We start from the raw sequence: 26,846 nt of genomic DNA, 5'->3' as shown, positions 1-26,846 counted from the left end.
CAAGTGAATGACCTCCTTTCACTGGTGGCTGAGCTTAGGGAGGAAGTTGAAAGGTTAAGGAGTATCAGGGAAAGTGAAAGGGAAATAGACTGGTGGAATTCAGCCCTATCATCTTTAAGGGAGGCTTCTGACCAAGAGACTGAGGACTTATATGCCTCCCACTCTCAGGTAACAGAAGGGCATCTGGTAGATGAAGAGGAGTGGAAACAGGTCCCCATTCAGGGAGGTAATAGCAAAAAGTCCTCCCCCTCCCCATCATCCAGCCAAGTACCACTTCAGAATAGGTATGAGATCCTGGATAGAGAGACCCAACTAGATGATTTAGGAGAGAATTGCCTGCCCAGTGAACCCCCCAATTATGATTCATCTGCAAGACGGATCACTACCTCTAGCATCAAGAAGAAAAGAAGGGTAATCGTAGTAGGTAATTCCCTCCTGAAGGGAACTGAGGGCCCCATATGTCGATCAGACCCATCCCACAGGGAAGTCTGTTGCCTCCCTGGGGCCCGGGTACAAAATATCACTAAGAGACTTCCTGGGCTGATTCAGCCGTCTGATTATTACCCACTGCTGATACTCCAGGCTGGCAGTGATGAGATTGAGGAGTGTCAAGGCAATTAGAAAGGACTTCAGGGTACTGGGTCAGGTAGTTTATAAGGGCAGGAGCACAGGTAGTGTTCTGCTCAGTCCCTTTGGTGGCGAAGGAAAATGATGAAAGAAACAGAAGAATCCGCATCATCAACAAGTGGCTTAAGGGTTGGTGTCATCGGCAAAATTTTGGATTCTTTTTATCATGGGGAAATTTTTACAGCATCTTCTCTGCTGAAACCAGATGGGGTACACCTCTCTGTTAAGGGCAAAAGGTTTTTAGCTCATGAAATGGCAGACCTCATTGAGAGAGCTTTAAACTAGGTTTGAAGGGGGAAGGGGAACCAGCTGAGCTATCTGGAAACAGGCCCAAGAATTGCAAGGCTGAGTTAGGGGTGAAGTCAGCAGCCCAGCTGAGGTGCGTGTATACCAATGCACACAGCTTGGGCAACAAACAAGAAGAGCTGGAGGCCATGGTGCAACTGCAGAGCTATGATGCAGTTGCCATCACGGAAACATGGTGGGATGACTCACATAGCTGGAGTACTGCACTGGATGGATACAAGCTCTTCAGGAAAGACAGGAAAGGAAGAAGAGGTGGAGGGGTGGCCCTTTATATTAAGCAAACTTTTGATGCCATCGAAATTGAAACTAAGGAAGATGGAATTGAATGTCTATGGGTAAGAATAAAGGGGAAGGCCAACAAGGCTGACACCCTACTGGGAGTCTGTTATCGTCCACCCAACCAGGAAGAAGAGGTAGATCACTTATTCTATAAGCAGCTAGGTAATGTTTCAAGATCATCAGCCCTTGTTCTTGTGGGTGACTTCAACCTACCAGACATCTGCTGGGAACTTAATACAGCAATAAAAAGGCAGTCCAGGAAATTCTTAGAATGTATGGAGGACAACTTTTTGTTGCAGCTGGTGGGTGAACCCACCAGGGGAGGGACTATGTTAGATCTGCTGTTTGCAAACAGAGATGGGCTGGTGGGAGATGTGGTGGTTGGAGGTCGCTTGGGGCAGAGTGATCACGAAATAATAGAGTTCTCAATATTTGGTGAAGTCAGGAGGAGCACCAGTAAAACTGTTGCATTGGACTTCCGGAGGGCAGACTTTGGCCTGTTTAGGAGACTTATTCAGAGCATCCCTTGGGAAGCAGCCCTTGAAAACAAAGGAGTTCAGGAAGGGTGGGCATACCTCAAAACAGAGATCTTGAGGGCACAGGAACAGACCATCCCTGTGTGCCGAAAGATCAGTCACTGGGGTAAACGTCCAGCCAGGCTGGGCAAGGAGGTTTTGGAGGAACTTAAGAATAAAAAGAGGATGTATCAGCGTTGGAAGAAAGGTCAGGTCTCTAAGGAAGTATTCAAGAAGGCTGCTAGAGCATGCAGGAAAAAAACTAGGGAGGCCAAAGCTCAGTTTGAACTTAGAATGGCAACTTCTGTAAAGGATAATAAAAAATGTTTTTACAAATACATTAATGGTAGAAGGAAAGGTAAGACCAGCCTTTGCTCTTTATTGGACAAAGGAGGGAACTTAGTATCTGAAGATGAGGAAAAGGCAGAAGTGCTTAATGCCTATTTTGCCTCTAGTTTTAGTGAGAAGATGACTTGCCCTCAAGACACCTGCATGTCTGGGCTGGTTGATGGTGACAGGGAGCAGAATGGTCCCCCCATCATCCAAGAGGAGGCAGTCAAAGAACTACTGAAATGCTTGGATGTTCATAAATCTGTGGGACCAGACGGGATCCACCCCAGGGTAATGAGAGAGCTGGTAAATGAGCTTGCAATGCCACTGTCCATCACTTACCAACAGTCCTGGCTCACTGGTGAGGTTCCAGATGACTGGAAGCTGGCCAATGTGATACCCATTCACAAAAAAGGTGCAAAGGAAGATCCTGGTAATTATAGACCAGTCAACCTAACCTCAGTACCTGGCAAAATAATGGAACAGTTTATATTAAGCGCCATCATGCAAAATTTACAAGATGGCCAGGGTATCAGACCCAGCCAGCATGGATTTAGGAGGGGTAGGTCATGTTTGACCAACCTGGTCACCTTTTATGACCAGGTAACCTGCCTAGTGGATGCAGGAAAGGCTGTAGGTGTTGTTTACTTGGATTTCAGCAAGGCCTTTGACACTGTCTCCCACAGCATACTCCTAGACAAGCTGGCAGCCCGTGGCTTGGGCAGGAGCACTCTTTGCTGGGTTAGGAACTGGCTGCATGGCCAGGCCCAGAGAGCGGTGGTGAATGGTGCTGCATCCAGCTGGCGACCAGTCACCAGTGGTGTCCCTCAGGGGTCTGTGCTGGGGCCAGTTCTGTTTAATATTTTTATTGATGACATGGATGAGGGCTTAGAGTCCTTTATTAGCAAATTTGCAGATGACACTAAGCTGGGAACCTGTGTTGATCTGTTAGAGGGACAGAGGGCTTTGCAGAGGGACTTGGAATGGTTGGATGGATGGGCAGAATCTAATGGGATGAGGTTCAATAAGTCCAAGTGCCGAGTCCTGCACTTTGGCCACAATAACCTCCTGCAACGATATAAGCTAGGAACGGTGTGGCTGGACAGTGCTCAGGTGGAAAGGGACCTGGGGGTGTTGGTTGACAGTTGGCTGAACATGAGCCAGCAGTGTGCCCCAGTGGCCAAGAAGGCCAATGGCATCCTGGCCAGTATCAGGAACGGTGTGGCCAGCAGGAGCAGGGAGGTCATTCTTCCCCTGTACTTGGCACTGGTGAGGCCTCACCTGGAGTATTGCGTCCATTTCTGGGCCCCTCAGTTTAGGAGGGATGTTGAGATGCTTGAGCATGTCCAAAGGAGAGCAACAAGGCTGGTGAGGGGCTTGGAACACAAGCTGTATGAGGAACGACTGAGAGAGCTGGGGTTGTTCAGCCTGGAGAAAAGGAGACTCAGGGGTGACCTTGTTACTCTCTTCAACTTCCTGAAGGGTGGCTGTGGTGAGCTGGGGCTCGGTCTCTTTCTCTGGGCAACAACAGACAGAACAAGACGACACAGTCTCAAGCTGCCCCAAGGGAGATACAGGCTAGAATTAAGGAGGAAGTATTTTACAGAAAGAGTGGTCAAATACTGGAATTATCTACCCAGGGAGGTGGTAGAGTCACCATCCCTCAAAGAGTTTAGAAAAAGACTGGATGTGGTACTTGGTGCCATGATCTAGTTGAGGTGTTAGAACATGGGTTGGACTTGATGATGTTAAAGGTCTCCTCCAACCTAGAATTTCTGTGATTCTGTGATTCTGTGAAAAATGTGATTTATTTTGATTCATTAAACTTGAGACTTTTGTGATTAGTAAATTTATTATTTGATATAATAATTTTGTATTAATGTGGAGGAACTTAGAATTTTAGGAAGACATTCTTTCAAGATGCATTCAAAGCAAAAGAAATAAACAAATAATTATTTGAATGGGCCTATAATGTGAAAAAAACCCCAAACATTTTGTCATGACATCAAAATAGTTAAGAAGTGGGACAAAAACAAATCTATGCATGTGGTATTTTCTGAGCTACCCAGATGGAGGAGGAATCGATGAATCTGACCCCATGTTCTTAAAAGGCTAATTTATTATTTTATGTTATTTTATATTGTATTAAAGAATGCTATACTATAGAGAAAGGATACAGACAGAAGACTTAACAAGATACTACTGAAAAACCTGTGACTCTCCCTTCCAGGGTCCACCACAGCCTGACCATGATTGGTCATTAAGTCAAAATAATTCACATGTTGAATAAACAATCTCCAACCACATTTCAAAGCAGCAAAACACAGGAGAAACAAATGAGATAATATAGTTTTCCTTTTTCTCTGAGGCTTCTCAGTTTCCCAGGAGAAAAAATCCTGTTGAGGGGATTTTTCCAGAAAATATGACAGCGATAATGTGTAATTTTTGTATTTTTCACTACTGACACATATCAAGGCTGAATCCTAAAGAAAGGTTTGTTCAAGTTGTCCTAGCATGGCTGTAACAGAGATGAAAAACACTGAAGCAGATGTGGGGAGAGTAAGCCTTAACTGACAAAAACAGTCTGTAATTCCTGTTTAAACCCTGGAGCTGGTGATCACCTCACCCATGACTGCTTGGTCAAAGGCAATGAGGACAGAGTTACTCAATTCACTGCAATTTTTCTGGGACTATACCATCATTAACTATTTTGACAAATGAGAAAGAAATGCATTATGACAAGATTGAGGGTGAAACAGAATGGCTACAACTACGAACAGCATAATCATTTGTCTTATTGACAGGAAAAGGGAGCTACGGCAATTGCCAGGAAATAAACGGAGTCAGCAGCGTTCCTTAATATGGGATGAACTGCTGTGTGCAGTGAGAAAGGCAAGAACCCATGGAAAGGAGCTAAGACAAATAAAGAGGGGCCAACAGCAGGTGATCAAGCAGATGGAAGTCAGTGGGACTTCTCTGCAGCCATGCAGAAGTAACCCAAGGAGAGAACTGATATCCAAAGGAAGAAAGGGCAAGGAGCAGCATGCTGAGAGCAACACAAGCTGTCACTAGAGGCAACAAAAAGGCTAAGTGGGAGAAGCCAAACTGCATCCCTGTATCTGCACTCTCAAGTGACAGTGGATGGACAGCAAGGACACAAGTACAGCCTAGAGACAGCACTTGCAAAGCTCAGCAGCAGGAAAGCTTGGATCTGGACAGCCATCACATGACCCCAGCAGGGCAGGAGGCTGAGCAGGCTGACAGGGCACAGAATCCCAGAAGATGATGGGATAATGTGTATGTCTCAGAAACGATAGCTGGATAGCAACGGAGCCAACCAAGGACTGTTTGCACTAACAGATGAGGATTGCTGGTGTCAATGCTCTGTGAGAAAGGAGAAGATGTGGCTGGAGACGGGGGCCATGCAGAGGGAGGGCAGCACTCTTCCTGGACTAACAGCCTTGTTGTAGTTCCTGGAGATGAGCCCAACATAGCATCACACAAGCATGGGAATGAGGGCAAGGTGTGGGCACAGGCTGTGGAAGGAGATCAAGACCATCAAAGTTCCTTGAAAAATGCATATTTTATGATTGGCTTTTCACAAATATTAAAATGAATATTATATGTGTTATGTTAGAAAGTTACGCTGTATTAATTTTCTTAAGCAGTGTGTTAAATATAGTTTTAGGTTAAAACATAATGTTAACATAATGTTAAAATAGAAACTAAGCTATCTAAATACCTTTTTAAAAGAAAGGACTCACACCAAAATAGGACCTACAGGACACCTAAATCTTTCAGAGAAAAATAATTTATTGGTCTTTTGTCGAGTTCTTCCCGCCTCACTCAGCCCTGAAGACGCCGTTAGGATCCAGAGGAAGAAGTTGACACCAAACAGAATCCTGTGTTTGAATGGAATTTTGGCATCATGTATGAGGTGTACGAACATGCAACGGGCTATTGCTTTTAAGGGTTAATCCTCTGTTAACGGGTGTCCTTTTTCAGGCTTGTGCTGCCCAGGAAGAGGTACCTGGACTGTCTGTAACTCTTTGTTTTTCTTATCTCATATTGTCCTATTCCAAATTGTCCAAATTATTATTACTTTAATTATATAGCTATTTTTATAACCATTTTATTACTATTAAACTTTTAACATTTTAAAAACAAGTGGTTGGCGTTTTTCACAAAGCTCTCTGAGCTATATCCCAAAAGATCTGAAAGAGCAGACTGTGCATGATAATTAACTTGCACAGAAAGCGAGAAACCTGCCCATGAAAAGGTACCCCTTCAAACCTGGGCAGCACCTCATTTTTCTCTTTTCTCTCATTTCTTAATTTTCTTTTCCTCTCTCTGACCCCTCACCCCCTCTAATTCATCTTGTGAAAAACGCCAATCACTTTAATTTTTAATTAAATTTTTAAAAAAATTTAATAGTTTAATAGCTGTTTAACAAAATGATTATAAAAATAGTAATACACATAGAGTAATTATAATTTGGACAACTTGAATTAGGACAATATGAGACAAGAGAAACAAAGAGTTACGGATGTCCGGGTACCTTTTTCCGGGCAGCACAAGCTCGAAAAAGGACACCCGTTAACAGAGGATTAACCCTTCAAAGCAATAGCCTGTTGCATATTCATACACCTCATACATGATACATAAATTCCATTCAAAGGATTCTGTCTGGCCAGTGTCAGCTTCTTCCTCATAATCCTAGTGGCACCATCCTGCCTGAGCGAGATGGGAAGAAGTTCGTTTCTCCTGATAAAAGGGCAATAAATTCTCTTTCTCTGAAAGACTTGGGTGTCCTGTGGCTGCTATCTCGGTGCGAGTCCATTCTTTAGAGAAAAAGTATCCTATATTGTATAGTTTCTATTTTAACATTTTGTTATGACCTAAAACTATATTTAACACACTACTTAAGAGAATTAATACAGCATTAATTTCTGACACAACACATATATTAATTTCAATATTTGCGAAAAGCCAATCATAAAGTACGCATTTTTCACAATGTTTCGCTCTTCCCTTTCACCCTGCCCCTGTATCCAAACCCACTGCCGCGTGCTTACACAGTAAGTCAGGGGCTAACAAACCAATATCCCACGCCAAGCGCGCAGTATACTCATATAACTTTCTGATTGCTTGCAGACCCTCCGACTTCCAGGCTCCTTTCGACCACGAGCATTTACCACCCGGGGCCAAACCACACTGGAGGCTCTAACGCGTCCTCAAACGCTTCACGCCAGCGGTGCCACTACAGCCTCGACGCAAATTCCCCCACAGCGCCCGGGGGCGGCGCCGCCATTACCGGGGCCCCGCCCCTGAGCAGGCCGGGGCGCGTGCGCCGTGCGCGCGGCGCCTGCGCGCGGGCGGTGCGGCGGAGGCGTGGGAGCGGCGCGCTCGCTCGGGGACCGGCCGGGCCGGGCCGGGCACCGCCGCCCTGCAGGGCAGCCCCGCCGCCGCTCCCGCCTCCTCCGCCTCTTCCTCCTCCTCCTCGTCGCCGCCGCAGCAGCAGCAGCTGACGCTGCTCGTGATGCAGCCCGGCGGCGGCGAGGAGGCGGCGGCCGGGGCGGCGGGGGTGGTGCTGCAGCCGAGCGCCGACCAGCAGCTGCCGCCCTCCGCTAGCGGCGGCCTCATGGTGTTCTACGAGCTGGGGCCCCCCGGCGAGATCGAGGTGGGGGAGGAGGAGGTGGAGGTGGAGGCGGCGGGCGGCGAGAGCACGGCCAGCCTGGAGGAGCTGGAGGAGGAGGAGGCGGCGGCGCCGGGGGCTGCGGGCGGCGAGGCGGCGGCGGGCGGCGAGTGCAAGAGCTGCACGTACGAGGGCTGCAGCGAGACCACCACGCAGGTGGTGAAGCAGCGCAAGCCCTGGATGTGCAAGCGGCACCGCAACAAGATCTACAAGGACAAGTACAAGCGCAAGAAGAGCGACCAGGCCCTGGGGGGCGGCGGGGCGGCGGCCGCGGGGGGCGGCCCGCGGGCCGAGGTGAGGCGGGGGCGGCGGGGCCCGGCCCGGACACCCTCGGGTGCCGCTGGTCCCTCGGAGCTGGGGCTGCCTGGGGGCTGTAGGGATCTGTCAGACGGCCAGAGGAAAGGGAAGAAGTTTAGGGCCGTCCTGCAGCTCGCTCTTCCTGTTTGCCAGAGCAAACTCTGTTTGTTTTCAGTTCTGGCGTAATTTGTAGAAGCTTACAGCTATACCAGGTTCCAAGAAAAAAAATATCGCTGGAATATGCTTCGCTTGTAGCGTGGCTTTTTTTCCCGTGGTAGGAAAGTATAGACTAAGAGAGATGTCAGACTTGTTTCTCAGCTGGTGCTGAAGTGTGGGGTTTTAAAGTCACAAAGGCTTTGGGTATCAGGTGTACAAAAGTCAGTTGTGTAGGTTCTTCAGGATGCTTTTTGGTTTTTACTTTGATATTAAATGGCAGGTAAATATTTCCACCACGGCTAGTTCATACTTAACTTGTATAAGCTAATGTGTATTTTTTAGAAGGGGAAATACTATCAGTGGGAAAACTGATGGTAATGTACATTTTTTTAAATACTCTTTTTCCTGCAGTTTGTGACTCAGCTAGGGCCCTTCTGTGATGGTCGCTTGTACAGAGTTAGTGTTTCAGATCTTGTATTTAGGTGAAACAGAAAAAGGGAAATAGTTTTACACTTGAAGGTGCTAAGTTGTTTGTGCTCAAAAGAGTAGGTGTGAAATAGTGATTGTCAGAAGAAGAAAAAAATCTTACCCGGAGCTCCTGCTAAAAGCCACCCTTTTATGTCATCGCAGCTGTGTCCGGAGTTGTGTCACTGGGAACTGATCTAACTGCAGTTAATTGCAGGCCACCAAAGTCTTTTCCTGTTTCCATTTTTCTTCATGTAAATATAATAGTAACCATACTGGGTATCACACAAAAGAATCATCTTTTGTATGTCTGTAAAAGCCTGTAAAGCAGGTGCTTTAAAAAAGGGAATGTACATGTTGCTGCTAGGGAATATTCTCTCTCTCTTCCAGTTCAAAGGACTTGCTGAGGTTTTCCTGATGTATTCTGTAACTATAATTGATAAGTGTTGCATATAGTATTTTGGATTTTTGTTGAACCCTTGTAAGCTCTGTGGCTCTGTTACATTCTGGTGGTTTTTTCAGGTCTGCTACCTGGTGTGAATATTCACCTTATTTTTGAATCTTGTTAGTGTCAACCTAATTTGCCAGGTAGTGTTTACATTAGAACAGTTCCTCTTGTGTTTGTGATACTTAGTCTGAGCTTTTTCCTTCTCACATTGAAAAAGCATGGCATGCTTGTTTCCAGTGAAAAAGTTAAATGCTATTATCATGCATGCTGTTTTGTGAGCCTTTTCTAATTCTAGTAGCTACTTCTCATTTCAATAAGAGAGCACACATTACTGAAAAGGAGAATGAATTCTAGATTTAAATACCAGCATGACTTTCCCTCTTCTCTTTTCCCTGATAGTTCATCTTGTTCAATTCATGATGTGTCTACACAAATACTTGTGCTAGTTTAGGAAAGGGGACAAGGGAGAAGGGTGTATGCTATGTGCTATGGGAGAAGGGTAAAAATGCTGCATTTCAAGTAGTGATAGGTTAAAACCTTTTGGTCTGTAGCATGAAATACTGATTATTGCATGTTGGAAGAGGGTGGGTTTTCTTTTCCCAGTTTGTGCAAGTGGAGATTGTTTTGAATGTAAGGAAATTGGGGCCTGAAGTTGCAGGAACAAGCAGGGTATTTAGTGCTAAGCTTACTTTTTTACAGTGATATTTATTGAGGCCATTTTCAGTAAAAGTTTCTACTAGAAGTTTCATTTTTCACTTCTGTGGAGAGGATAGAAGTGAAAGGTACATAGCTTTTTATTGTTCCTGCTTTTGACCCCTTTCAGGTAGATGGAAGTATCAGTAAGTTTTGAATGTAATACACATGGGATTTGACATTGGTTGAAATTTTCTAAACCTTTCATATTTTCCTTAGAGCAGATTGTAGAGCCACATTGTGTAAATATCATTCATTTTCACAAGCTGGAGGCTGACCTGTTGTAAATTACTTCATTTTTAAGAAATGCAGTCAAATAAATGGAAGCCCTTAACTAGCCCTAGCAGTTTTGCAGTATAGAAGACTAACTCTGAAGATGCATTGCTTCACTCTTGCTGGTAAAATAGTGAAAGGAGGTGGAAAGAAGAGGCCAGGTCTTGAATAGACAGATTTCCATTTTTGTGCTGTTACTTTACTCTTCAGATTGAGGAGGCAAATGTTCTTTACTCTTGGGATTTTCTGTGTATGACTGTATCAGAGTTCATTGTCTGACCTCCCTTGTTTTTTGTTTTTGTTTTCTGTTATGTGCAGGATAGTGCTGAAGGTTCAGTGTCTGTCACAAAACAGAGAACAGGATCCATTGGGGATCGCCCAGCAAGACCTACTCTTTTAGAACAAGTATTGAATAAGAAGAGGCTGGTAAGTCTTGTTTTTGAGAGGCTTTGGATTCAAATAAGTAAAGGCAATGTAACAGTGTTTACCTGCCACCATTGTGAAAAAAGAAAATCAGTTTAATAAGCATGCACTGCAAGTGCATAATTTCAAATTTGAAACATGCTTCAGAGATGTGTGCTTCAGTCTCTCTGTGAAGAATACTAAGATGACTGAATTTAATGATCTGAAGTTCTGGTAGTAACAGATGGGGTGGTTTCTTTAGGGTAAATAGTGCCTACAGTATAACTGAGATGGTTTTAGCTTGTTCAGGCAAAGCCTTGGGTAGAACAATGAATGGACTTTATTGGTCTCATGTAAGGTTTACTGTGGTGTGTTTTAGAAATTGTAGATGTATCATATCAAACTTAAAGTTGTGTATATGTGTGTTGATAAAGCAAACTCTAAGCAAACAGTGTGATTTATTATATTTGCAGACTGCATGGATGGCGAGTCTTGTAAAGTTTTTTAAACACTGATTTCTCCTTTAACTAAGCCCAGTGCAGGGAAATCATTCAGTACCTACAGTTTGCTCAGCCTCTTCGCTACACCTTTCTTTGTTGCATGTTTTTGCAGTCTCTATTGTTCAAAAGCTATGGGACTGTTTATCTTCCTCTGTTGTGCAATTAATGCAATTTAACAATCCTCATTATAGTGCTGTAGTGCTTGTTCAGAAATTTGGAAAGCTTTAAAAGAAACATCATGTCAGTCTTAGGTATACAATTACCTAGAGGTATTTCTTGATAATTCTTTCTCAATGATAGCACTTTTTTAGTGATTGTGTCTAAAACTCAGAGGTGTATTCATAGCTCTTCAGTTTTTATGAGGAAAACAAGTAATGAACTACAGATTAGTTTTCATATTATCTCTTGTTCTTCATGCCCCACTTACTGGCTTGCTGTCCCCTTTCCTGGCTGTTTTTTATGAACATGGCTTTTAATTAAATTTGAAAGGTATCTTATGAATTAAACATTATTTTTTAATAGATGTACAGCAACCAGAAGCTCTTTTAATAGATTTTCAGAGCTTTTGCACTAATTATGTCAAGGCTCCTTAAGAACTCAGGATTCCTTCCAGTATTCCTGAAATTCAGACTCTTCTTGATCTGGTTCTTGCTTCTCTCTTTCTCCTCTGCCTTCCAGTTGCAGTACCTCTTTGGTTATGTCACTGAAGTAACCATGCATAATGAGCAAGCATCTAGGGAATTCATTCAGCTGAAAAATAACCCTTTTCCTGTATTAATTTTTGGAAGGAATCAATTCCCAACCTGATTTGCCATTTAACCTTACAATCACTTGTGCTGCCACCATGCAGGAATGAGAGTGAACAACTAGAGTTGGATTACAGACTGCAGCTATTCAAGCCAGGAGCCAAATGCAAATATTTTTAGATACTTTGTCTTTTGATTGAATGCAGAGGAGTTTTTTAAGTCATTCCCTATGGATGGGCTTCTGTTTTGAAATGTTGGGAAATTCTGAACAATCAGTGAAAACCATAGAGTATCTTGAGTTGGAAGAGACCCACAAGGATCATTGAGTCTACCTCCCTGCTCCTCACAGGACTGCCTAAAACTGAAATATGTGCTATGGGCATAGTCCTGATGCTTGAAGTCTGACAGGCACATGAGCTTTGCTTCAGGATTACAATATTTTATTCATTTGTTAAACTGGTTTTGAGCGATCTGCAGTGAGAAATGTAGAAATTAGCTCAATTGAAGCACAGCTGTAGAACTGAAGCACAACTGAAAGATGTTTTGGTTCTAGTATGTCAATAAATTACTCTTGTTTGCTATACTTACGGGGTTTTTATGATATTAAGCAACAGCAGTGGGTAATGTGTGAATTAGTGTAGTGGAAAAATATTACTGTGGTAGCTATTTAACGTATGTGAGTTTTGTAAAATAAAGTTCACTTTCTCTCTCTTTCAGTCCCTACTCAGAAGCCCAGAAGTAGTGCAGTTTCTACAGAAACAACAGCAACTGTTAAGTCAACAAGCTTTGGAACAAAGGCAGCAACAGTTTCAAGGAGCACCTGGGTAATGAGGAAAGATCAATGATCTGCAGATGAGTCTGGTGCTGAAGGAGGGACAGGATCTGTATTTTGTATAAATACAAAGAATCTCAGTGTTTAAACAAAAATGGAAGTTGCTGTTGTTATGTATTTGTTTCCTGTTTGCACTTTTTTGAGGTTTTGAGCTGCTTGGGTGTCTGCAGACTTGTGAGCAAACCATAGAATGGTCTGGATTGTGTTACAGAAACTTCTCAGTCTGACCATTCACAGGACTCTCTGACAGTCACTCTCCCAGTGCCAGAGACTTCAACTTCTGGGGCCAAAGCTCCTTCAGTGCAGGCAGCTCCAGTGATCTGACTGGTGCCCCCCCTGACTCCCTGCACACCTGGCTTGCAGTCAGACCAGGTTTCCTTACTGGTTTGACCCCAGGGCTTGAGAACCTTGTTCCATAAAGCAATTTATTAACAGTGTAATAACACAGAAACAGCCTGGGCTGGTGCCTCCAAGGAGGGATCCCAGACAAAGGAACTCCTGGGCTTTTATACCATCACGGTGTAAGGCTCTTCCTCCTGAATCTTCCCTTCTGAGTCTTCCATTCCTGCCACATCCCTGTGTCCATCCACCTGGCTGGCCGCTCACCTTCATGCCTTTTGTTATACAAAGTGTTGGCAGTTCACTGCCTCCTGTCATTGCTCCCACCCAGAGCTCAATTTGCATCTCAATCTGCATCTATAACTGCAGCTTATAAATCAACTACCTGCACCAGATGTGTTCCTCAACAGTTGGAAGGGACTTTGAAAGGTCATCAAGTTCCAACTCCCCTGCTGTGGACAGGGATACCTTTCATAAGACCAGGTTACTTAGAGCTCTGTCCAGCCTGGCCTTGAACACTTCCCAGGGAGGGGGTATACATACCTAGATTCTCTGAGCAACCTGTTCCAGTGCCTGACGACCCTCACAGTAAAGAATTTCTTCCTAATATCTAATCTAAATCTACTCTTAGTGTGAACCCTTATTCCCTTACTCTGTCCCTACATGTCTTTCTAAAAAGTCCCTCTCCCATCTTTTCTGTAGGCTCACTTCAAGTATGAAGCCACTGCTTTTCTAGGCTGGACAATCCCAATTCGCTCAGCCTTTCCTCATAGGAGAGGTCTTCCGTCCCTCTAATCAGCTTGTGACCCATCTCTGGATTTGCTGTAACAGGTGGATGTCCTTCCTATGTTGTGGGTTCCAGAACTGGATGCAGTCCACCAGATGGCATTTTTTCCAGAGCAGAGGGGCTGTGATGGGTTGACTTTGGCTGGACATACAGATTTATAAATTTTCATTAGTGCCATCCCCTGTCCTTTCACAGATAGGTGTTATTTTCCTATCTCAAGAGCATCCTCCACCCCTTCAGATGTCCAACAACTTACAACACAGATTGCTTTCCCCCCAGGGTCAAATCTCCATGGAGCACATACCTGTCTCCTCATCCTTCTGCGTTACTCACCAAGTACACCCAGGTATTTGAGCAAAGACAATCACATAAATGGGTTTGCCTTTTCCTATAGGGAGAGAAATCCACCCCGGTGTTCCTAGTCACTTCCCATGTATAGTATGGGAACCTTATCTCCTCCCCCAGGGTGTAGGGGTTTTGTTTGGACAGTACCAGGGAGGTTTGCAGAACTGGTGTTAACCAGCCAAATGGCTTCTGTTAAATTTACATCCCAATCCTTCCATGCCCCATTACCTAACACTTAACACAGTCTTCAGCAGGCTGATTGTGTTATACCACACAACCCCTTATCTTATGGGTGATAAGGGATGTGATGTCCGCTCAATGCCATGGTTTTTTGCCCAAGAGTTTATTAGGCTGTTTTGAAAAGCAGTCCCATTGTCTGATTCAATTCTTGCTTGGTACCATATTGCCACAAAATGTGTCTCTCAAGATCTGAGATGGTGTCTTGAACAGTGGCAGTGGTTTGCAGGGTATGTTGCCAGCCTTCCAGTTGTTACCATGGTGAGTATGTACCATATGTTTGGTGTGTTTATGGCAATGGTCCAGTTTGCCAGGCCTCACCATACGGGAAACCCAGCTGCTGCTCTCTATTCCAGGGAAAGTTTACTTCAGTGGCTTGGTTGATTGCAGCACATGCTTCTCATTCATGAATGATCTGTACAATGGCCTCCATGGTCAGGTCAGTCCCTCAGTGATGAGCACATCTGTTTGTTGCAGCTGATGTTTCATGGCCCCATCAGGTTACAAATGGCTCACCCTTCCACTCCCACTCCAAGTGTACCTAAGTTAATTCAGTTTTGGCAGCCTTATCTACCTGTTCTTCAGTGGAGTGGGTTTTGGGCATGTGAACATCTCCCTGATACACATTTCCAGTCAAGTTTTCGACCTGTGCACTGATGTCCTGCCCCAGTGCAGGTGCAGTCCAGCCCAGATGGGTTTATCTTTGCACTGCCAATTGGTCCTCTTCCATTTTTGCAGCCCCCTCCATAGGTCATTAGCCACCATCCAGGAGTCAGGATAGAGACAGAGGCAAGTCACTTTTCTCATTCAGCAATCTCTCTGGCTAGTTCAGATGGCTTTCACCTCTGCAAACTGGCTTGACTTGCCTTCTCCTTCAGCAGCCTCAATGACTTGTTCACCTCTGATGGTTTCCTGCCACACAACAGGATTCATCACTAAATAGGGCATAGCCTCTTTCACCTTCTGGTAACTGGTTGTGTGTGGGTGCTTCTTGTGCACAAGTCTTATCTGCAGTGCTCTAAAATCTTTGCCTTTTGGCCAGTCCATGATTTTTTCCAGAATTCCCAGTTGAGCTCGTGTAATCAATGCTACCCTCTTACTCCATGTAGCACTGGCTGCGTGATCTGTTATGGGGATGTTTCCTTTGACATCTGGAGAAGTCTTTTCCAATTATTCTTAAACCTTAACTTTAATATTTTTTAATATTTAATTTGTTAATAAAAACTTGTTTATGGTAGCAGTGTTTAGCTGTACACCCTTTTCTACCAAAATTATAATAAATTAACATTTTTCTATATAAACATTTACAGTTAAGTCAGTCTTTGATGACAATCATTGATGGAAGTCAGTTACTTTCTGGGGGCACTGTGAAACAAAGTTCTGAAGCTGAGTCAGTCCAGTGGCATTAGCTAACAGCAATTGCTCAGGGATATGAGAGATTTATGTCCTGTAGAATCTTTCACTAAAGGCAAAGACAATATGCCATCAAGAAGTCAATCCAGCAGTTCAGAAAAGTACAACTAGGTGATCTCTATTACCTGCAAATTAAGTAGGTTTGAAATGCTACATTGTGCATAGCATGTAAAAGAATTTGCACTTAAAAGTTCCTAAAATGATAAATGGCAAAAAACTTAAAAAAGTATCAGGTGAAAAGTATGAAACTGAGAGTTGGACCTTGTTACATGGAGTTATTTGAAATTACTAACTTCTTATATGTGAAATATAACTTAATTACAGTTTAGAATACCACTAATTTTTAAGTGACTAAATTAAATTATAAAGTTTTTAACTCATAATAGTAAATAATTCAAAATCTAGTCTCTTTCTTCTCAAAAAGGTATAGTTAAAAGTCTTTTATTAAGACAACAGATCTCTAATCAGCTGCAGTGCTTGACTTCACAGGTTTTCAACCAATTAAAATGAACTTGCAACTAATTGAGTTAAGAATCCAAACACTATATTATGTAAATGTTAAATTCCGTGTTTTATTTATAAAAATTGTTTTGTATTAAGCCACATTTCTGAATAGAGGTTATCCAAATGGGTTAGGTGCTTATTATCAAGTACTACTTTTATATTGCAGCAGTTTGATCCACTAAATAATATCTCTTCAGCAGTATTTGTTAGTCCTGTGGATTTTTACATGTTCTGCTTTTTGTATTTATACAACTTGTTCTGTGGGGATTTATTGTGTTTAGCATTGTGCAAATTGTTCTTTAAAAAAGAACTTGAAAAACTTTGTATAAACAGTTCTGGACCAATAAGTGAGTAAAATCTTTGGTTTTTCTTAAAAAAAAATTCTGTTCTTTTTTCTTTTGTTAAATTTATATAGGTTTTTCTTCCTGTGCTAAAACAGCCAGCTCTGACTAGAAGGAAATTTTGTGTTTCAAGGTCTTGTTATAGAAAATTATTTTAAATAAAGCAAAAATAGGTTACTTTTCAGTGAATAAGAATATATGTGAAAACATAATTGGCAAAAATTGTAGAATAATGTACTTGATTTTGTTTTAAATGGTTAACGTTTTAAAGGTGAACAGATCATTTAGGTGGACAGATCTGATTAAACTTTTTTAAAACCAAATCCCTCAGGGCAGAAAATTGGCACAGGGAGTGTTTGTTAAGACAGTGCCAAACAAGTTGTCTATGTCAAAACAAATGTCAGGTGCTGAAGCTGTGCATAGAGAAGTACAGTAGAGTGCATCTCACCTATCCTGTATTTTTGGTAGTTTGTGATAGCAGCACCATCAGGCCAGTGCAGACACTGGGAGATGTGCTGGTAGCAGTGCTCTCCTGTTTGGGCGGAAGATTGGATGGGATTCCCAAGCCAGCACTGTCTGTGTCGCTCTGTGGCCCATTATGTTGTCTATCTCTTCTGTTATCGCAGAACAAAATCTGAATTTTAGGAAGATGGAAACACAACACTTACCTAAGAGTACATTCTTATTTATCTCTCATTGTCCTTGAGCAGTTGAAGAACTGTGCAGCTGCCAGTCTGTCTTCCCACTTATGTCAATCTGGTCCAGAGGGAAGGTGTCACAGGGCAGCATCATTGTTCACTGATTGCCTGTCAGATCAGAGCTGTCCCCGTCCAAAGAAAACTGAACCATCCTCTTGAATCATCAAATCTATCACAGGACAGTAAGGGATTCATATACATGGAGATTTTATGCTGAATTAATTTTCAATACCTTTTCTTGTGTCAAGCATCCCATTACTCATTTAGTGCAATGAGATGCACTAAGTGAGTAATGGGATGCTTCCTTTTGCCTAAGACTGATTTGTATGATAAAGGCTTTCTGAATGCTCCAGTTCCTAAAGTCACTTGTGGTCATACTGGGACCTACAGCCAATCTCTTTAAAAGAGAAGAATGGGAGACAACAAGAGAAGGGACTCTTAAAACAGAAATCTCTTTATTAACAGTAAAACACAAGACGTGAATAATCCCTTTTACAATAGAATAATTCTGGCCAAAGAAAGTGGAGTGCGTTAAAAAGTGTATTGTTCAGGCTAAATGTGTTGTCTTCAGAATGCCTCAAATCAAATGCAGCAGGAGGAATGCTTGAGAAAGTGTCCCCTTTTTTAGCAGTCATTCCATTTTTCTTGGTATGACATGGAATGGAATGGAATAGAGTACTCTGGGGCTGGTTGGAGGACTCCGAGCTGCCCGGGTCTCTCGCACTCCTGAATTTTTCATTCTCCAGAGGCAAGAGCCCAAGTATTGTTCTTTATACAGCGACCTACGCTGGCTGACAGAATGTCACAAACCGTGAGTAATACTTGTGGATAGTGCAGATGTTTTGCTTTGCATCTGATGGAAAACAGAGGGCAGAATTATTCATAGACATGAGTGACACTTGTTAATCTGTGGATGACTACAGTGCTTTTCTCACCAGACTGATAGGTCATAGTTAACACAATCCCATAGTTAACACTCCTTGCTCAAATCCACCAATTCATAGAGCTTTGCAACTTCATGGCTTCGTTGATCCACACAAAAAGGCCTGTTTCTTCACTTTCTTGTCTCACTTCTCAACCCCATTAATATCACAGAGGTGATATGAAATGAAGGTTTAAATTGCTATCACTGACTTATCTGCAGAAAGCAGGCTGTGGTACATTTAACTTATACTTTAACAGTATTATAAATAATTAAAAACTCCAATTGCTTGAGTAAGTGAAAAAAATTTATCTGAATGCACATTGTGTCTGCTCATCATTATGTTTGTTCCCTTGCCCTTGTTTGCAAAGCTTCTTATGGACATAACTGTGAATTAATAAGACAACACACACTTTAGCATCAAATAAACCACTTTGAATATGACGTGCTCGCTCACTACTGTGAAAGTGCAAGGGGTCAGATTTTACCAAGATTTCTCTAGCTTTTCTTTGCTGATGAGGTCTGTATTTAAAATTATTAACTGCTTGGTCTATTTCACCCTATGCTATTCATATGCAATATTATTTGAATACTAACACAGAATATAAAATAGCAGCATCCATGGATAATAAAAACACTATGACTGAAGATCTAAAATGTGTTCACAATTAGCTGCAAATGTTCACATTGACCATAATGGAAGAGTAGCTGATTCTGGAGGACATAGTGGTTATGTCTACCTTGCATGAGAGACATGGCCTGCAAATTAGATTTGTTATCTATACAGGCACCAAGTTTGCAAGCATGGCCCAGGTGCAAGTGGAGGTGTCCTCTTGCTAGGATTCTCATGTGTCTCACCTCCCTGGCAGAGAAATGTGGCATCAGTGTGGCAACGTAATGTAAGGCACGCCTGGGCAGGGTGTCTGGACAGCCCTGGGGTGAACATGTAACAGGATTCTGGCTGTTCCTGACTGTTCTGGAACTTCCTGTGGGTAAATGATGGGTACAAACCAAAGGCTGTGTTCTGTGCTGGTCCCCAACATGCAGAAGTTGTGTGTCCTAGACACACAAAGAGATTTCTCTCAACTGAACAAAGACTAAATGCCCACTCAGGCTTCTTGTATCTTGAAGAAGGGTACTCCTGGAGCTGCCATGAGGAACAAGCCCTGTTTCAGTGGCTGCAATGAAGCCTCCAGGTTGAGAACTTCTTAATTCATAGATCTCAAGTCTCACAGAATCTCTCTCCTGGCTGCAAGATGAGACTAACTGTCAAGCTCTTTTTTCATGGTAACTTGACCTCTTAGTTGCTCTTAGGGAAGCACACTTGTCCACACTTATGTACTGTTAAAAATCTGATTTCATAGTCAGGAGTCCTCATGAAGGTTCCTGCTGACTGTTTTTCTTTGGGCACTGCAATTTCCCACCTTATCTTGTAATGAGCTGGTTTGTTGCAATTCCCAGGTTAGATGCTCTCTCCATGTATAGTCCACAGCTTTCAGTAGTGCAGTTTCTGTTCAGACTGCATCTTTCTTTGAGGAGTATATGCTGGATGTGTTTGTAGTGTCCTTGGACAATGCCCTGAAGCTGAGCTCCTCATTAGTCTTGGGGTGAGGCAGAGAATAATCTTCCAAGTTTGGTTCCCAAATGCAACGAGAGCTTACTCTCTGGAGCACATGGAACACCATTTGCCCCACGATATCGGATGGCTTAATCAGGAAGCTGGCACATTCTCCCAGGCCAGGTGTATAGCAAAAACCCAAGCAAGGATTGTGGTAATTCAAGCTGCTTCTAAAACAGGCCTTGAGTGGCTGCCTGGGCAGGTACTGCCTTATACCTCCAGTGATGACCACTGGGCTTATCTGATTGTATGCTCCCTCCTCCTCCTCAGTATCTTCATCATCTCAGTGCACTTCTGGCTACTGGAACACCCATGAACTGTAAATCCTTTATAAAAATTTTCTCAGCCCCTTCAGTGAGGTCTCCACTCACTCAGAAGGGCTTGGGTTCAGATGTTCAAGTAACAGCCAGGTCTCCAGGTTTCTCCAGAGCAAGGAAGTCTTGTTCCTGGCTTGGTGGGCATCTGCGACATCATTGTCATCAAATAGTTTGGGTTGGAAGTGACCTTTAAAGATGATCAAGTCCCAACCTCCTGCTGTGGGCAGGGACACCCTCCTGTAGGCCAGGTTACTCAAAGCCCCATGCAACCTGGCTTTGAACTTCTCTGGGACAGTTTTTCCTGTGCCAGTGTCTCCCCACCCTCAGAATAAAGAATTTCTGCCTAATATCTTAACTAAAACTACCCTCTTTCAGTAAAGCCATTACCCACTTTTCCTATAACTACATGGCCTTCTCGTGATATAAGTCTACATTTTAGGCAGCACTTCTCAGCTTTGAAAAAATTGTATTTAATTACTCTACTTTATGACTCATTGTTCTTTTTTTGTTGTGTTTGATTTTGCTTGTACTAAGTTAGGTTATGTGGAGCTAGGGGAAGAGGTGAATAGTAAGAGAGGATGTAATGTTTCTTTCCTTTGCTGAGTACCAGGTAGTGCTAAAGTATTCCTAAAATACTTTGTAGTTGTACCAGAGCAGTCTTGATTCAAGAACATTAATCTTATACTTGATACCCCTTTAAAGTTCCTGAATTGATCAGGCTTTTTTATTAACCGTTTCCATGCAGTCAAGAAGCCAAGTCTCTGCCTGAGCTGCCTCTGTAAATCCAGCTGTTTGTGCAACTCCTTAGTCACTGGTGAGATTCATTTGTAGAGCTGATAGACAAAGATGGGTGTTGTAAGTCAGGAAGAACAAGAGCAGATTAGATAAGGTTACAGTCACAATTGCCTTGTTTTCTGCATTTTAAGAGGGGTGTGGTGAATATACGTTTACAGTGAGAGATGTTTAGAGTGCTGATTTTATGCTGAGGGAACACTAATATGAAATAGCTAAGGAGAAACATGTTTCATCCTGAAAGTGCTGCTAACAGAGAGCTCCTTCCTGTGGCAACCAGTTATGACTGAATCTCCACAGAAACCCAGAGGATGAAGTATATTGGAAGGGATCTCACCATGGCATCAAGTCTGACACCCTGTTCCAGACAGGGACTGCTTGAACAAGGCTGCTCAGGGTAGTGAAAGTCTTGACACAGTACCTGCTGGAGACATGGAAGGGATTTCCTCAAGTCCAGCTGATGCTACTTTGGGCCACAGTTACCTTTCAGACTGAGCTTGCCGAAGCATTCTGATGAGGAGTAAACATGTTGGTGGAATAGCAGCTGATGGGGAGGGCAAGCACGTGCTGCACCTTGCAATGCTACAGCCACTGCTGTGCCGTACCTGGGCAGCTTTTCCTAGGCAAGGGGATGGGACTGAGCCACCCAAGCAGCAGTGCCATAGAATGGCTCCAGGCAGCCAGGCTGCGAGATTTGCTCCTGCCACCTCCGGATGCAAACAGCACATTAATACTGGTGGTGCCGAAGAACTGGCAGCAACTGAAGTCATCTTCTCTCGACTGTTTAATAGGAAAACAAGTGGTCTACATACCATGCTGAATGTGCTTTATGACTCTGCCTCATTAGGCTCCCGCCGCTGCCTGCTGATGCATGGTACTGCTCCACAGAATCTTTTAAGAGGCTATGAACTGTTGATGACTCAAAAAAAAACCATTTTAAAAATCTGCTTTCAACTAAGTAGTCTTGCTGTAAGTGGTTTTAAATCTCTCAGGAGAACTGTCTCCAAAGGCTGAGCATTAATGAGTAGAACATTTATAAAGACCTTAAACTGACTACAGGTTTAAAGGTTCATGAAGACCTTTGAGCAGAAATCATCTCCTTCCAAAGTGGGGAAGACATTAGAGATACAAAGTTCTATTGCTGTAAATTGTAAGAAACCTGAATTTTAACCAATTGCAATTCATATATATTAGAAAAGTCTGTAAAAGGAACCTTGTTAAAAATAAAGGGAAATAAATGGTTTATTAGCCTTACTTTTTATGTGGGCAAGTCTAATATTATTTACTTTTTTGTCTCATCCTGTTACCGCTCCTTCCACGTACTGTGGGCTTTGGGGAGGAGCTGTCAGCTTCTGTGTGTTTGCACAGCACAGTGGGCTAAGCCCCCAGAAACCATCACAATAGGAAACAACTGACACAGTGGTATCAGCCTTCCCAAAGGCTAAAAACAGATGGCTGTTGCCAGAATTGCCCAGAATCAAGTGCTTTGATCCAGTTTTCAGCAAATAGTTAAATTTGCTGAAATTCATCTCATGCTACAGGTGTTTTAAATAGGTCAGAAGAATCATGCTCCAGAAATGCCTCTTTTCTTATTAGTAAGGCAGTTATTAAAGTGACTACCTTAAATGAGATGCATGTATGGACTACATGGAAGCCAAATTCTATTTGTAAAATGATTAAAGGTAGACATAAAGGAAAGGAAAAACTGCTCTAAATTGACCGACTTCCATTTAAACCAAACAAACACTTGCTGAGCAAGCATCATTACCAGGCTGGGAAAGTCGAAACACTGTCATTAGGGTTCCCTTCATCTATTTTTGAATACATCCAATGTAGCAGTCTGCATTTGAGCTGATGACCCTGAGTTCCCCTTTTACTCAGTGGGAAGACACAAGCATGCTCAGATAGGAGTGTATTTCACCTGCCTGAAATACCTTGTGATGAAACAAATAATGCCCCAGAAGAAGCTGCTTCTCTTCACTGGCCATTTTTCCAATTTTTCTCTGCAGTATTGACAGAAAACTGAGTTCTGGAACTGCCCAAGAGCAGATGCACCTCAGAACATTTCTCTTTGCTTTCTGTGAGGAAGATGACAATGCTGGGAATGTCTAAAAGGAACTCCTAGGCTTCTCTCTATATTAAAAGGGAAGGAGGATTCAGCCTAAAAGACAAGGAAGAATCTAGGATAAGGGACAGAGCTAGATCCTGGACAGTAAAGGTGATATCCTCTGTCCTTAGCTGCTAAAACAAAACAAAACAAAAAAAATAAATAAAGAGCAAAATCAAAAGGTGCTCATCCTTTGGAGCAAAGGTGCAGCTGGAGAAGAGGAGCAACAAACATGCTAAAAAACATTACCAGGATCTGATCTCTTAACAGATACTGTAACAGAGAGAGATGAGGAAAATGCATTTTTCCAAACTGATGTCTCTAAAGTCTGCTAAATAGTAAATGGCCTGGAATTTCTCTATATGATTATTATTGTTATTAGATTTCATTGCTGCAAGAGACTGTAAAATTTTTCCTATCTCATAGTGACACTGCTGACATCAAATGGTGACAGAATAGGGTTCTTTGCACTTACAAATTTCCTATACAACTTGCTATTACTGCTCAAACTTAACAATAATTTATCCTTCTGTGCCCTGCTAAAGCTGCAGGCAGCTGAAGATGCATTCAAATGAAATAACACTGTTAGTTTACTCACTGTCTCTCTGGTGAATATTTCCTTTTGCATTTGTGATACAGCTGAAGATTGCAGGAGTCTTCTTCTAAATATTCAGCAAAATGTCCAGCACCAGATATTGTTTGAGAAGAAAAGAAATATTCTGAAAAACATTTTTTTTTTCACTAATATTTCTACTTGTTCTATGGAGAAATGATGTTGCAGATATTTTCAGTCTTTCTGACTCTTGAATAAAAACGATTTTCAGCGGATTGTTATGCCTGGAAAGAAATAATCTCAACTCTTTCAGCAAAAGGAAAGATTATCAAAATGTCTTCTCAGGAAAGGTTTCCAAGTGAACAGCATTTTGCAAGGATGGGATTAGGGCATGGACAATAGGTTTCCCTGCTTACAGAAAGAACACAGACATGGTTCTGCACACAGATTCACTCTTTACTTTTTCATGGCTCCACCATGCCTCACCATCCTCTGCAGGCAAGGCAAAAGCTCAGCAAATGAAGAAGCGTGTACCTAAGATGAGAAAGCATCCACAGGGATGACAGGGATGTATGGAGTGACTGGCAGGGAAGCCCTCTCAGTCAGATCCGAGCAATGCTGTCAGATCCCGAGGACTGGCCCAATACAGGAGATGGACATGGCTGACTCCCATCTCCTTCTCATTGCATCCTTTGAGTGTGGGGCTTTCTGTTCCCAAGACGAATGATAAAGTAATGATTTGCTTCTTCAATGCACAATTGATGTCCTTTTTCTGAATCACAGTTCAAATCCCTTTTAGGAGTACCTTGATATCAGCGCAGCAGTCTAAATACAGACAGTCCTAATCTTAAAACAAACTACATCAATACTGTAGAATGAACAGGATTTAGTTTACACACCCGACACATATGCAAGTATGTATGTACTTTGCAAAAAAGCACTGGAAGTTAATTAATTTTTTTAACTCATGGGCATATATTTAAATTATCATTTTTTTCTTAGGAGCTTGTTGCTTTTCAGTGCAGCAGTACCATACCCTACTATGTTAGCAGTATCAGACTACTCAGATTGTCCAGAATGCTCTGAGATAAGGTTCGTGTGCTGAACATGCTCCCTTCTCCTGCCAAATCCCAGGAGAGCAGTGCGCATCCAGCTCTTCAGAGGATTTGTTGTCCCATCGTGCTTTGCAGTAGGGAGACAGACTGGAATGGCAGTTTAGTCCTTCAGTTCCCTAGATAAAAGTCACCTCTATGCATAAGTCCTGTGCACCAGCTCAGGTCCTCTTCTGGACTTGAAATCAGGATGTAAGATGAATTTAAATGGCACAGAGATCTGATTTTGGTTGCCTGCAGAAGGGTGAATTTCACCTACTAGGTACAGTGACAGACAGGTTTCTGAACCCACATGAAAGTGCTGGGAATTTGCACCGTTTACTGGATTGGCTGGGGAATGAAGATGCTCACAGGAAATGTTTGACACTTTTGCAGGAATTTGGCTTATTTTGTACTAGAGAACAGATATGCTATACCCGACTTTCTAAACTTATTGTACTGGCATCAGAGTAACTAGAAACCACAAAATGAAAAAAAAATTAAAAAAGAGAGTAGACTATGTATAGATATATTTACATCTACATACATCTACATATAGAAGCTTCTGTTCATGGGAATTCTATAAGCCACTGCCTGCAATAGCATCCATCCTAAGGGAATTCTAGAGATGATTCTTAAGAGACTGAGGAGATGGGGTTGTGAGGTGAGCCCATCTGTGTCAGCACCTTATCCAGCCATTGCAATGGTCCATGCAGATGGATCTCAATCCAGCAGGGTGTGCTTGTAACATCTTGGCGATGATACTCTGCTCCCCAGCCCTATAAAAGGACCACAAAGTGAAGTGTTTTTTTTAATTTAAAACAATCAAAACATTAAATCATAACTCCAGTGCTGATAGTCTAACTCAACTACAGACAGTCCACCATCCAAGTTCCCAAGATTTGCTACTTTATCCTAGGGATAATTTTCTCTAAAAACTTAGCTCCTTTTTAAGGTCATTGTTAGCATAATTACCAGGGACTCAATGCTATTAAATTAAAAATCTCAGTTACACTTCCAGGTGCAGAGAGCAACTAGCATGAAAAGGCCTGTTTCCAAGCCCGGCTGCCTGCAAACAGCCCATGGGGAATGGTCCCTGTTGTTTGCACCCCAGGGACATGGCCAGGGAAGTCTGGCAGACTGCTGTCTGGCACCGACAAAAAGCAGGCCAGCCTTTTTCATTAACAGGAACTAGGGATGGTCCTGGGCACTGCTCTGTGTATTGGTAGAGATTCATCCTTTGATTCTAAGAATTTAGAATTTCTAAGTATTTGCCTAACCTCTGGAAACTTCCAGCAGTTCTTATGTACCATACTTAGCCTATGTATAGATATTGCCCATGGGTTTTCTATCCTTGAACATGTCCTCTTTGCCAACAAGAGTTCCCAGCTGTCTGCTGTGGGAAGTCCTGCAGTAATTTCTCCAACTCTCTTGGGGAAGATAAGGGATATCAGGCATCTGAGAGAAGGTAGGGATGGGGTGCTGGCAGGGAGAAGAGAAAACCTGAAGTACCTATGCTTCAAGGAGCAGGTTTAAGTTAGGAAAAGACTTTTCTCTCAGAGGATGGTTGGGCACTGGAACAGGCATCCCAGGCAAGTGGTCACAGCACCAAGCCTGACAGAGTTCAAGAAGCATTCAGACAATGCTTGTGGGTGTGATTCTTGGGGATATTGCTGTGCAGGGCCAGGAGCTGGGCTTGATGATCCTGATGAATCCCTTCCAACTCAGCATATTCTCTGATTCAAGCAGGCACAGTGTCTAAGCAGTGCTAAGCAGGCAGCCTGACATCACAGCAACACAAGGCATTCGAGTCACAGCCCCGAGTCTTGCAGCTCACCAGATGTCTCACTGGCAGAACTGATCTCAGATTTCCATAGGGCAATGTGCAAAATATGGTCCCACTACAGGAAGAGGATCTTCATTTGTGGGATGCTGATCAGACACTGAGTCATACCTGTCATTATGATAAGCAGGCAGATTGGTATTCTTGTCAAAAAAGGATATGAGGTATATTAAGACTGATGGCTGCCAAAGTCACCAAAATTGGAGAGTGCTGAGCAGCTCAGACAGCTGTGGCTGCCAGTGCAGCTACTTCTTTAGATGATAGCTGGAAAATTAGGATCAACACTAAAATGAGATGTCACCATAGGTGGTCTGGATAAAATCCATGCTAATTAATGAAGAAAAGGGGAAAGAAAGCAGAAGAGTAAGATATGGA

The 26,846-nt window shown here is 42.8% G+C and overlaps 2 protein-coding genes across 5 annotated transcripts in view; one reads left to right on the top strand and one right to left on the bottom strand.

The window, feature by feature from the left end:
• The first annotated feature begins 5,436 nt into the window (after positions 1–5,436).
• On the top strand, positions 5,437–16,391 carry RFXAP (regulatory factor X associated protein). Its single transcript, XM_064736995.1, has 5 exons — positions 5,437–5,580; positions 6,063–6,083; positions 7,324–8,046; positions 10,403–10,510; positions 12,450–16,391. Exons 1-5 carry the CDS (start codon positions 5,437–5,439, stop codon positions 12,558–12,560), a joined length of 1,107 nt encoding a protein of 368 aa, XP_064593065.1. The 3' UTR covers positions 12,561–16,391.
• A 5,359-nt stretch (positions 16,392–21,750) lies between these two features.
• The window catches only part of SMAD9 (SMAD family member 9), a 39,588-nt gene continuing 34,492 nt past the window's right edge, over positions 21,751–26,846 (bottom strand). For all 4 annotated transcript variants that reach the window (XM_064715960.1, XM_064715950.1, XM_064715975.1 and 1 more), the window contains one exon: positions 21,751–25,407. In XM_064715960.1, the coding sequence (XP_064572030.1) occupies positions 25,264–25,407 (144 nt within the window). In that variant the 3' untranslated portion in view covers positions 21,751–25,263. The remainder of the gene's footprint in view (positions 25,408–26,846) is intronic.

The sequence above is a fragment of the Zonotrichia leucophrys genome, chromosome 1 (genome assembly GCF_028769735.1).
Source record: "Zonotrichia leucophrys gambelii isolate GWCS_2022_RI chromosome 1, RI_Zleu_2.0, whole genome shotgun sequence".
In the NCBI taxonomy this organism is placed as follows: domain Eukaryota; kingdom Metazoa; phylum Chordata; class Aves; order Passeriformes; family Passerellidae; genus Zonotrichia; species Zonotrichia leucophrys.
Note: the sequence above shows the minus strand (reverse complement) of the source record. Positions and strands in the feature narration are given on the sequence as shown.

Bases quoted from the DNA above. Each gene is read 5' to 3' on its own strand.
- RFXAP (XM_064736995.1), top strand. From the start codon at position 5,437: ATGCTCTGTGAGAAAGGAGAAGATGTGGCTGGAGACGGGGGCCATGCA. The intron at 8,047-10,402 runs GTGAGGCGGGGG...TGTTATGTGCAG, and splicing joins GGGGCGGCCCGCGGGCCGAG to GATAGTGCTGAAGGTTCAGT. The intron at 10,511-12,449 runs GTAAGTCTTGTT...TCTCTCTTTCAG, and splicing joins TATTGAATAAGAAGAGGCTG to TCCCTACTCAGAAGCCCAGA.